Source organism: Trichechus manatus, unplaced genomic scaffold (assembly GCF_000243295.1).
Source record: "Trichechus manatus latirostris isolate Lorelei unplaced genomic scaffold, TriManLat1.0 scaffold00062, whole genome shotgun sequence".
Lineage (NCBI taxonomy): Eukaryota > Metazoa > Chordata > Mammalia > Sirenia > Trichechidae > Trichechus > Trichechus manatus.
In genome coordinates, this window is record NW_004443998.1 from 3566827 (window position 1) to 3579976 (window position 13150).

Consider the following 13150-nt stretch of genomic DNA (forward strand, 5'->3'; position numbering starts at 1 on the left):
GGTGGAGGCCTTGGTAGCTGTGGTCCATTAGTCCTTTGGACTAATCTTTCCCTTGTATCCTGTTCTCTTCATTCTCCTTTGCTCCCGAAGGGGTGAGACCAGTGGAGTATCTCAGATGGCCACTCACAAGCTTTTAAGACCCCAGATGCTACTCACCAAAGCAGAATGTAGAACATTTTCTTTATCAACTATGTTATGCCAATTGAGCTAGATGTTCCCTGAGACCATTTTTTACATGACTGTGATGAAATACTAAAAAAGGTGGGTGTTTCCTCAAGATTTGGAACCAAATGTGTGCTTGACTGAATCACTTATGCCCGATTGTTCAACATATTTTTGTATCTATTCTCAGTCTCTTAGATGTTACATTTCGTCTAAAAATAGTTTTAATTTCAATAATAGGTAGTATGGCTTCCCAGAAATGTGTTTGGGTTTATATTTGAAGAGTACTTTGGAATTCACTTAGAGAAAATATTAATCATAAATCGTGCAGGAAGGAGTTCCATCGCTTCCCCGGCTGAGAGCTTGGCTTCTGCACAGTTAGGATGAACACTGCCTCGTCCCTTCATTCGGATGCCGACACATCTTTAATGAGGCTCGGGTAGTTTCTCTCTATTTCCTCTGGTGTTTATACCCGTCGAGTTCCCAACTCAGGTAAAATTTCCTTGAAATGACCGACGTCTATCAAAGGGCATAGACAGCTAAGGTTGTCAAAACTTGTTGCATTTTAAGGAGAAACTGTGACCAGTACAAATAGTAAATTGCCACTGGAAAGAATTTAAGCACCATAATAGGGCTGCATGGGTTGTTAGGGAAAAAGATGTTTCTTTCAGTGTAAAATGAAGGAAGAAATGGTTATGGATCAGGACATACTGGGAAGAATTTTAGAAATTACATGGACAACTATTTATGATACATTATTAAGTTGGAAAAAAAAAAAGCAGATTTCAAAGGAATGTGCTTACTGTCACCCTATTTTTTAAAAACACACACAATGACTGGAGGAAATTTACCAAAATATTATCCTTCACCGGGAGGCTTGGGAGTGGCCTTTACTTTTTCTCTTAGGCTTTTCTGTATTTAAATACAAAAATTTTCCATTTTTTTGCAATGTGCATTCATTACTTTCATAATTCAAAAAAACGATACTAGTTTAAAGAAATACAACCTAATCAGAGAATTGATTCCTTTAAAAACAATACCTGTAAGGATTTTGGTCGAGGATATGTATTTTGAGTGCTATTTAGAGTATTATAAACAATTAGATCAGAATTTAATTTGCCTTTGTAGAATTAAATCTCTGTTAAAAGGAAGTCTGCCTAGGTCTTCCACCCACGTATGTACCCATGGCTGTTGAGTCAATTCTGACTCAGTGACCCTATAGGCAAAGTAGAACTGCCCCATAGGGTTTCCAAGGAGCAGCTGGTGGATTCTAACTGCCAACCTCTTGGTTAGTAGCTGTAGCTCTTAACCACTATGCCACCAGGGTTTCCAAAAGAGTTGCGTTGGCGTCTATTTCAACTCATGGTGACCCCATGTGTTTCAGAGAACTGTGCACTTTAGGGTTTTCAACAGCTGTAATCTTTCAGTAGATCATCAGGCCTTTCTTCTGAGGTGCCTCTGGGTGGACTCGAATCTCCAGCCTCTTGGTTAGCAGCCAAGCGCATTAACTGTTTGAGTGACCCAGGAACTCCAAAACCAAACCCACTGCCATCGAGTCGATTCCGACTCATAGTCGGCTGCTATAAGACAGAGTGGAACTGCCCCATAAAGTTTCCAAGGAGTGGCTGGGGGATTCAAACTGCCAACCTTTTGGTTAGCAGCCCTAGCACTTAACCACTGTGCTATCAGGGCTCCATTTTTTTAGGTCTTCTAGTGGTTATCAAATGCTTAGCCTATAGAAGTACTAGGAGTTGTTTTATGAGGTGCTACCACATTCATGGAGCCCTGGTGGCGCAGTGGTTAAAATGCTCAGCTGCTAACCAAAAGGTCAGTGATTCGAACCCACCAAGCTGCGCCATGGGAGAAAGATGCGGCGGTCTGCTTCCATAAAGATTTCAGCCTTGGAAACCCGACGGGGAAGTTCTACTTTGTTTTTCTGTCTTTTCGTTTTGTTTTGGACCATATTCATCCAGAAGGAGGGGGCAAATCGAATGAGCGGCACCGTGGATTGTTTGGAGGGCTGCTCTTTCCTATCGGAACGGAGTAGTCATAGGTTTTCTTTCAGAGGTGGTGGACTTCTGTCTGCTTTTTTGTTTTTTGTCTAAAGACAAAGGCACGAAAAGCCACAAGGGAAGGAGGTGATAACAGCAGCCCTCGGCCATGGGGGCTTGTAAGTAAATTACTAAGAACTGGGCTCTGGTCCAGCAGCCAGTCTGGGGCCAGAGTGTGACAATCTGCCCCTCAGGGGCCAGGGCAGGTGGATAACTAAGGGTTTGTTGTTGTTTATTTTTTTTCAATACTTGGAAGAGTATAGATAAGTGAGAATAAATATTTCTTGAGCTTAGACAGGAAAGCGAACAGATTAAGGTGGTTATGAGCTTGGCTGCTAACCAAAAGGTCGGCAGTTCAATTCACCAGCCGCTCCCTGGAAACCCTAAGGGGCAGTTCTACTCTGTCCTAGAGGGTCGCTATGAGTCGGAATCATTTTAAACCAAATCAAGCCCGTTGCTGTGAAGCCAATTTCAACTCATAGCGACTCTATTCCGGAGTAGAATTGCCCCATAGGATTTCCAAGGCTGTAAATTTTTAGGGAAGCAGATGGCCACATCTTTCTCACGTGGAGCAGCTGGTAGGCTCCAATCGCAGACATTTGGGTTAACAGTCGAGTGCTTTAACCACTGCGCCACCAGGGTGCCTTTTAATATAACTTAAGGCAGTTTAGGAGCCCTGATGGAGCAGTGGTTATGAGCTTGGTTGCTAACCAAAAGGTCAGCAGTTCGAATCCAGCAGCCGCTCCTTGGAAACCCTATGGGGCAGTTCTACTCTGTCCTGTAGGGTCGCTATGAGTCGGAATCGACTTGACGGCGTGAGGTTTGGTTTTTGGCTCAAGGCAGTTTAAGTTTGGTTTGGGAAGGCGCCTGTCTGTCCTAAGAAGTTTATATTTTCCCATCTTGTCCTGCAGTTCATTGCTTTGTTTGGAAAATAATACCCTCTTTTCAGGGCAGGCGACACGATTTGAGGGCCCAGTGCAAAGTGAGAAGTCAGTCTCTCCTTGCCCTGAGCCTGCCGCCCCAGCGCACGACAGACAGACAGCGACCCCCGAGGGACCGCACCCTCTGCCCCGGGACGTGCTCAGTATCTGGGTTGGACCGTGGGTGTGAGGGGGCCCCCGCCAATCGCCAAACATACTATGGTGCCGCCAGCCCGGGTCCCGCCCACGCCTCGTCCCACTCCAAGACGCCAGTGACAAGTGCCAGACGCCAACCCTCCCGGTGTCCATGCTGAGGACCCCGGGAAGGGCAATGGCAGAACGCAGGCCATCCCCTGCGGGGGGACCCCAGCCGCCCGGGGTAGAGCAGCCGTGAGAGGAGCGAAGGAGGAGATGGGGAGACGGGGTGGAGCCTAGACCCCGTCCAAGGGTGTCAGTGCTGCGTGTGGCCCAGAGCTCCAAGCCCAGGCACCTGCTCCGTGGTCCCAATCAGATCCACAAAACATAAAGTCAAAGACAGTACTATTGAGAAGTTCAACACGCGTCTGCAAAGCAGTAAAACCCCAGGGTGAGGCCTTTTGAGTGTGGGACCCTGTGTGACTGCGCTGGTCGTTCGCCCAGGTAGCTGGCTTGCCGGTTTTACATTCCTGAAACAGCAGTGCCAGAGCTCCTGTACGCCCAAGCAGAGGCCATTCGGGTTTCTTTCAATGCGTAATTTACATGGACTCTCAAATGGTTTCCACACTCACCAAGTTTACTTAAAACTGGGTCTTGGTTAAAAGGAGTGAATAAAATGCGGGTGGGAAGAAGGAAGGTGACGGGAACTCGCCAGCTTTCTTGGCTAGTAAAAAATAGCGTCCGTGGTATTCGATCTAGAAAATAGCATTTAACACACATGTAAAGCCGTTTTTCCTGAACATAATTCAAGATTCTCTTAAGGTTTCCCTTTTGCCCTGTATTTATACATCCCTGAGTATAGCACAGGAAAAAATGTATATAAATAAATATAGATTAAAAAATATATATATACATATATATTTTCCCTATGTTACACCCAGGGGTCTATAAAAAATCTTAAGAAAATCTTAAATTACATCCAGGGCACATTGTTTAAGAAATTAGGGAGGTTTGAAATGTATTTTAAAGATATTTCCCTTCATTCAAAAATGTTCAGAATTCAAAATATTTGCAAATACTTTTAAAGGGGCTAAGCTTTAGATGCTGGGAAACGTTTTGATTGTGTAAAACACCTCAGTGTCTTTTGATGCTGGATGTTTGAGGTGTTGCAGTATCTAGCCACATATTAGTTATGTAATTTACATTATTGTTAAAATAAGTGTATTTGAGGAGAAAAAAATCCAGACATAGCTGGACTGTATGCTTATGTAATTTATCTCAGTTATCCATTTTTGAGAACAGCCCACCTGTTTTACCTGTGTGGCTAAAACCAAAGCAGAGTGCGTGTGATAGAAGCTGCTGGAGTTATAAATATGTGTTGCTCTCAGGAGAAAATAAGCAGCATCTATAGGTGGCCTTCCTAGCTTCAGACCTGCTAAATAATAAGGGCCATCATAGGGACACACCTTCATTTGAAGTTCCTCTTGTTCTTTCTGATACTTTTGGATCATTTCTTGGTATTTTTCCTTTTCAGTATCAAGTATCAACTTAGCTTCTTCTTTAAAGAGAAGAGCTTGTTCCTCAAATTCAACTAAATGTTGGGCTCTTTGCTTGGCGAGTTCAGCTTCAATCTGGAAAACAGCAGTTAACACACATATAAAGCCGTTTTTCTTTAAAGCTAGTACATTCATCCTATTTAGAGAATCGACCATTTACAATTCGAAAACAAAACAAAACACGAAACCTTCTGACTTAGACCTTGGGTCAGGAAAACGAGCCTTAGATCAAAAGTTCTAAGACTTTCTTAAAGACTAAAATAAGTAGGAAATACAGGGCATTTTATGATGACAGTTTTCAGAAATGTTAAAAGATGAGTCTTCTGTACATTTACATGGCAAACTTAGTCCTTGCCAGCAACTCCATGAGAAAAAAAAGGATAAAAACGATCTCGAGGCCCTCAGACTAAGCTCTGCTTAAAATTCAGATGGGATACCAAGTGCAACCCGGGAGAAAGATGTGGCAGTCTGCTTCTGTAAAGTTTACAGCCTTGGAAACCCTACGGGGCAGTTCTACTCTGTCCTACAGGGTTGCTATGAGCTGGAATCGACTTGACAGCAGTGGATCTGGATCTTGGTTACTAAGTAAAATGTTGATTTTCCCAGTGGTAGTTTCTTGATAGAGGTCACAGAAAGTTCTGGATTCACAAATTGTTTTAATGTGACGAGGCTGGAAGAACGATTGAAGGACAGCGGTCTGTGACGCGTGTATCCGTATTTTGATTCAGACAGAATCACAGTTCTGGAAGGAGCCTTAGAAATGCCCGAGTTCTGTGAATTCTGGAGAGAATAAATGAGGGCCTGGATTCAGATGGGGTTGACCTTAAATCCTGGCTCTGAATCCTGGCTCTGCCACTTGCTAACTGTGATCTGCAGTTTGTGAATGTAGCCTCTCCTGGTTAGTAAAGTGAGGCTGTAATGATCTCACTGGGGGTCGTTACCAGGATTAAACGAGACAAAGCACGTGTGTAAAGCTCCAGCAGGAGCAGGAGTTCAACAGTCAGAGGAGGTGATCTCTATGCTCGGATCTTCCGTCTCTCCTGCGGAATCTGCATCAAACAAACGAGTGTCTGCCCTGGACCTCAACTCTTCCAGAAACCATAACTCACTCCTCCTTCCCCAGCAGGGCCTCCATTTTCAGACAGAGCTAAGCACTAGGCCGCTTTTCCTTTAGTTGAACCAGCCCCTCTCGCCCTGCGGTTTTTAACGATTGGCTTTGGCTCTGCCTATTGGAGCAAAGGAGAGAACGCGCCACCAGTGCTGGAGATGCTCATGCCTGGGAGTCATCTAGTGAGGGCAGACAAGGGACTCCTAGTGACTGGCTGCCATGATTATAAATTCTAAGAAGGAGTAAATGACTCTGTGTGATCCAGGCCACTAGGAGGAGGGGAGACAGAGGTCAACTTGAATTTGTCAAGGGAACACTGAAGTCACGATACCAGGAAACAGGAAGTTTACCAGGACAGTTTAAACCTGTTGCTGTCGAGTCAATTTCGACTCATAGTGACCCTATAGGACAGCGTAGAACTGCCCCATGGGGTTTCCAAGGAGTGGCAGGTGGATTTGAACTGCTGACCTTTTGGTTAGCAGCCAAGCTCTTAACCACTGTGCCACCAGGGCTCCTACAGATGAGCGCAAACTGTTTGCCCTACCTGGGGACCTTCTTCCTATCTGTCCTCCCTATTTTAGGCCGTGGCACCACCATCCATAGTTGTTCGAGTTAGTAAACGGGGAGTCATCTTCCACATCTCTCTCTCCTTTACCCTCCACACTCAATCCAGCCCCAAGTCTTGTTCATTTTACCTCCAAAAGATGCCTTGAATCCATTCGTTTCTCTGCATCTCCCATCCACCACCCTAGCTCCGAGCACCATCACCTCCTGACTGATCTCCCACCCCTGCCTCTCTCCAGTCCGTACCACACACAGCAGAGTGCTCTTTATAGAATATAAACTGGATCCTTTTATTCTCAATCAGTGGCTTCTCAATGCATTATACAGAAATCAAAACTCACATACATGACTTTCTACTGGCCCACCGCCAGCCCATATGGCGCCTTTGCATGAACTGACAAAGTACCCCTTCCTTAGATAAACACAGCCTCCTGGCCGGGCACAGGACTTGGCGAGCAGAACATAGGCTGGATTCCAGCTCCCTTCGCGCCCTGTCCTGTGCTCTTGTGTAGGGTGGGTGCATCCTGAGCACTACATGTGGCAGTCCGGGACCCCTCCAAGCTGGTCTCTACCGCTTTCCTGAGACCACTGTGCTCCAGCCACACTGGGGTCGATGAGTCACAAACACATGAAGGAAGGAAATCAAATGAAAACATTTGGAAAAGTTGAAAGTTATAACTTTAAGAGTTAATAACGCACAACATGCCTTGACACTATTAAAAAAAAAGAACCAAACAAATATTTTTTCAGCTGCTCAAGAAAAATGTGTGCTGAGGTACTGAAAGACTAAGCGTTCAAAAAAAATCCCTTGTTAATTGGCAGACTCAAGTAGTTATTTCAGGACAAAAGACATCTTTCAAAATATGGACTGGCTGATGGAATTAAGAGAAGAAGAATGTACCCGGACTAGGCGGGACAGGATAATATATAAATCAGAGGACAGAAGGCCTTTACAAGGACCTTTTGAAAAGAAGTTCTTTAAGTTTATTCTCAGGAAGAGGTCATTTAGGAAAGCGGCAGGGTCCCTCGATGAAGAGGAAACAAAGCAAGCATTCAGGGAAGAAAAGGGGATGGCTGACTGCTTGAACGAGTAGAATGTTCTATTCTATCTGAGTCAGGAAGCAAGGAGATCTTCCTAACCCAGGACTGTCCCTTGAAATGAACTATTGTAGATAAAGAGAAAAAAGAGAGGAAGGAATGTTTGGAGGGAGGAAAAGGGAAGCACTGTGAGTAGAAAGGGAAAGAGTGATTGACGTTTTTAAATTGCCCAACATTAGAAAGAGAAGCAAAATGATGAGCTTCAGATGGAATTTCCAAACATTTAGGGAAGCTGTAACACGATGCTGAGAGCCAGCTGAATGTGTGGATGCCACAGGACAGAGAGATGAGGCTCCTGGTCCCTTCGTGGTCCCATTAGTTTGACAAAAATGATGAGCCCACAAACACAATGATTTGCATAAGCCAGTATATTATTTGCCATTGAGAAGATGAATTCATGCCACATTGTCACGGTTATGTTTTCATATACTGATAGGAGCTGTTAGCTTAAACTATTTTGGATAGCAGGGCTTAGTGTTTATGTCAAATAATGACTTTGATGACAGTGCACATATAAAGCACGAACCACTTAATGCTTAATAGTAAATTTGATACTCACAGGGGAAACTCTGATTTCTAAAAGAAATGCATTAATAATATATGAGCTCAGGAGTTACACAGAGTAAAATCAATTATTATCTATATGCATGTTCCAGGTTTTCTTTCTTTTGCTTTTTCTTTATCTATAGCCTCCTTCAGCTCAAATTTTGACTCCTTGGTTAACACCTTGATGAATCCAGAGCGTTGTGAGAGTTTTCTTCTTTAATTACTTTCGTACTTGTTGTTGAAGTGCATAATGAGTGTTTTATGACATCTGTGTCAAATACCGATGTGCGAAATACTGTCTTCTCACTAATTATTTTCCAAGTGAGGTCTCTGTGGTTGATTCTGATTTTATCATTTTCTAACTTCACACGAAGCTAATTACCGTGTTATAACAATCAGTTATTACTCGGTTCTTTTAAAACCAAGGGGAATTTCATATGTCAAAGTAAGGATGAGATGATTTACTTACATTCGATATGCATATATTATTTTTGAAAATATATCTCCTAAAAATAAATTATTATGCTATTTTCCAAAAGTTACAAGCAAATACTGAGGAAAAAAAAGATTATGAAAACCAACACTTCAGATTATTTCTGAATTAACTGCTGAAAAAATAAATTATAAAGGTAGATGATTATTTAAAAAAAAGTGGTGGGTGATTATAAAGAAAAAGTATAGCAAAAAGATTAATGCTAAGGAATCAGAATATGTAGGCTGCAGGCCAAGTTCTACCACGAATTGTGTGAACTTGGGATGGAAGGAGAGAATGTTCGCTGAGTATCTAATAGAGCTAAGGTGGTATGGTAAAGGATGCTTTTCATGTATTACTTCATTTAATTCTTACTGGAAAGAAGGTATAATAAGTATGATTATTATTCCCATTGTATAGACTAAGAGATAGGCTCAGAGAAGTTAAGTAACTGCACCAAGATCATAAAGCTATTACGAGGTGGAAAGGGTGTGCGTACACAGATGTTCCTGGTGAACTGTATGGCTCTGCGTGTTTAGTTATTCCAATTAGCTTGCTTCCCCTCAAGTCTACACAGTATAGTGGTTAAGGGCCTGGATTTGATATTTTAGTTTCCAAATATTTGGAAAATTTCCAGAGATCTTTCTGTTAACGATTACAATTTAATTTCACTGTGGTTAGAGAAAATACTTTATATGACTTGGATCCTTTTATATTTATTGAGATTTCTTTATGGCCCAGAATATGGTCTATTTTGGTGAATATCCCACGTGTACTTAAGAAGAATGTGTTTCCGCTGTTGCCGAGTGAAGAGTTCCATGAATATCAATTAGGTCAAGTTTGCTAACAGTGTTGTTCAAGTCTTCTATATCCTTACTGATTTTCTGGCTCTTTTATATCAATTTTTGAGAGAGGGTGGGCTATTGACATCTCCAACTCTAACTGTAGACTTTTCTATTTTTTCTTACAGTTCTTTTTCTTTTTTTTCTTCATGTATTTTTAAGTTCTGTTATTAGATGCATAAATGTTTAGGATTGTTATGTCTTCCTGGTAAATTGACACCTTTACCATTATGAAACCAAAAAACCCATTGCTGGTGATTCATTTCCGACCCACAGTGACCCTACAGGACAGAGTAGAACTGCCCCATAGGGTTTCCAAGGAGTGGCTGGTGGATTCAAACTGCTGACCATTTGGTTAGCAGCCAAGCTCTTAACCACTGTACCACCAAGTCACTTATCATTAAGAAATGACCTTCTTTATCCCTGATAGTATTCTAAAATTCTGATTTATTTCCTCTGAAATCTACTTTGCCTGATAGCAATATAGCTACTCCAGCTTTATTTTGATTAGTGTTAGCAGGTATAACTTTTCCCATCATTTTGCTTTTAACCTATTTGTGTCTTTATATTAAAGTGTATTTCTTATAGGCAGCACATCATAGGGTCTTGTATTCTTAACCAATAAGACAACCTATGCCTTTTAATGGGGGTGTTTAAAACAGGTCTTGGTAAACTATGGCCCACAGGCTCAGTTCAGCTGTGTCCATTCATTTACATATTGTCTGTGGCTGCTCTTATGCTGCAATGGCAGAGTTGAGTGGTCGAAACAGTGATTCTCTGACACACAAAACTGAAAAGTTTACTAACTGGCTCTATAGAAGTTTGCTGATCCCTGGTTTACACCATTTACATTTAATGTGATTATTGATATGATTAGCTTTCAATTGACTGTCTTCTTATGTGTTTTATATTTGTCCTATCTCATCTTTTATCATAGTCCTCTTTTTCTTTCTTCTTTTGGACAGAGGGTATTTTTTTTTATTCAATTTTTATCTTCTTTGCCATAACTCTTTGCTTTTCTATTTTTGTGGTTCCTTTAGCGTTTATGGAATACATCTTTGACTCAATACAATCTACCTTCTAGTGATACAGCATTTCATGTATTGGATAAGAAGCTCACAATAGTACATTTCCATTTCTTCTCTCTGGTCTTGGTGTGATTTTACTTCTACGTTTGTTATAGCCCCATATTAAATTGTTATTATTATTGTTTAAATAGTCAGTTATATTTTAAAGAGATCTAAAACGATAGGAAAAAAAAACCCTCATATATTCACTCATATTGTGACTATTTCTGGTGTTCTACATTACTTTGTGTAAATCTGTATTTCCATTGGGTATAATTTTCCTTCTGACCGAGGGTTTCTTTTAACATTCAGGTCTGCCAGTGATAAATTCTTCCAGCTTTGGTGCATGTGAAAAAGTCTTTATTTCACCCTCATTTTTTAAAGGTATTTTCAGTTGGTACAGAATTCTAGATCAACAGTTGTTTTGTTTTGGTTTTTTTTTTTTGTAGTTTTTCCCCTTTCAGTACTTTTAATCCACTGTCTTCTTGCTTGCATTTTTTCCAATGAAAAACCTGCTGTCATCTTTATCTTTGTTCCTTGATACATAACATGTCTTTTTTCCTCTGGCTGCTTTTAAGATTTTCATTTTATCACTAGTTTTGAGCAATTTGATTATAATGTGCTTTGCTATGCTTGGTTTCGTTTACTTGAGATTCATCAATCTTGACTCTGTGGGTTTAGTTTCCATCAAATTTGAGATTTTTCAGCTGTTATTTCTTCAAATATTTTTTCTGTCCCCTCTTCTCCTGTACTTCAGGGATTACAAATATATTTTGTTGTTGGTGCTAGTTGCCATTGAGTTGATTCCAACTCATGGCGACCCCATGTGTGCAGAGTAGAACTGCTCCATAGGGTTTTCAAGGCTGTCACCTTACGGAAACAGATCACCAGGTCTGTGTTCCGAGGTGCCTCTGGGTATGTTTGAACTGCCAACCTTCTGGCTAGGAATCAAACATTTAACCTTTCGCACTATCCAGCCACCTACACGTACATTAGGTCACTGGAATTTGTCTAACAGGTCACAGTTCCCTGGTTTTGTTTGTTTGGAGTTTTTTTTCTCTCTTGTTTAATTTGAATAGTTTCTATTGCTATGTCTTTGAGTTCACTAAACTTTTCTTTTGAAATGTCTAATATGCCATCAAGTGTGTTTTTAATCTCAGACATTGCAGTTCTCATTCACAGAAGTTTAGTTTGGGTTTTTTAAATACTTCCATGTCTCTACTTAACATGGTCAATCTTTCCTCTAGCTTTTGGACATGTGGAATAGTTACTATAACTGTTTTAATGTGCTTGTTTGTATTTCAAACATCTGTGTCAATTCTGGGTCAGTTTTTATTCGTTAATTTTTCTTCTCGTTATAGCCTGTTTTCTTTTTCTTTGCATGCATGGCAATTTTTGACTGGATGCCAGGCATGTGTGATAAAATGTCAGGCAATTTTGTCTTGTTAGGTGCTGGATATTTTTGCATTCCTATGAATATTCTTGAGCTCTGTTCTGGGATGCAGTTTAGTTTCTTGTAATCACTTTGATTCTTTTAGGTCTCCCTTTAAAAATATCGTAGGCAGGACTAGATCAGCATTTTGTCTAGGGTTAATTATTCCTTACTACTGAGGTAAGACCCTTCTGAGTACTTAACCCAATGCCCTGTGAATTATGAGGTTTTCCAGACAGCTAGCAGGAATATTGTTCTTCCCAGCCTTGTGGGAGTTTTGGGTACTGTTCTCTCTAATCCTTTCAGGTAGATCTTTCCCCAGCTTTGGGTAGTTTCCCCAACACATATGCGCTGATCATACACATACTCAGGGGGCACTCTCTGTCTCCAGAGTTCTCTCTCTGTGCAGGTCTCTCTTCTCTTGTACTGTACTCTGCAAGCTCTAGCCACTCACATCTTCCTGGACTCTCATCAATGTCTCATTTCAGAGAATCGGCCAAACTCCCCTTGAACCACGGCCTGGAATTTCTTTCAAGGCATTACGTTGGGGCAATCACAGGGCTCACCTTGTTTCCTGTCTCCAAGAATCACTGTCCTTTGTTGCTTGATGTCTGATATTTTGAAACCCTTGTTTCCTATCTTTTCTCCAGTGTTTTTGTTGCTTCATGTGGGAGTGCAATTCTGTCCCCTGTCAGATTTGGACTTAGCATTTAGACACACAGACGTTAATTCTCAGCTCTGTCGTTTCCTGGCTATATGACCTTGAGCTAACTGCCTAACTTTGATCCTTTTTTTTTTTTTCCCATGTGAAAAATGGTGATTATGATGATTAAAATTACTTTTATGGGAACCGTACAATACAAGGCTTGGCATATAGTAAGCCTTCTAGTAATGAGACTATGTTTATTACTTACGTTAAGGAGTTAGATCAGATGATCTTTGTGGGTCATTTACTGTGCTTCATTGAAAATTGGTATTTTGGAAATAACTTCGACTCTGTCAAATTTTGTATTTTATAGTTATTCTTTTAAATCTCATTAATAAAAAACCAAACCAATCTCCTTGCCGTCAAGTCGATTTCAACTCATAGCAACCCTGTAGGACAGAGTACAACTGCCCATGGGGTTTCCAAACAGCAACTGGTGGATTCGAACTACCATTTTGGTTAGCAGCCGAGCTCCTTAACCACTGCGCCAC

The 13150-nt window shown here is 41.2% G+C and overlaps 1 protein-coding gene across 1 annotated transcript in view; it reads right to left on the bottom strand.

The window, feature by feature from the left end:
- Nucleotides 1–13150, bottom strand: part of LEKR1 (leucine, glutamate and lysine rich 1) — a 190739-nt gene that overhangs the window by 22200 nt on the left and 155389 nt on the right. Inside the window, exon 11 of the mRNA XM_012556355.2 lies at nucleotides 4735–4899. Within this exon, the coding sequence (XP_012411809.2) occupies nucleotides 4735–4899 (165 nt within the window). The remainder of the gene's footprint in view (nucleotides 1–4734; nucleotides 4900–13150) is intronic.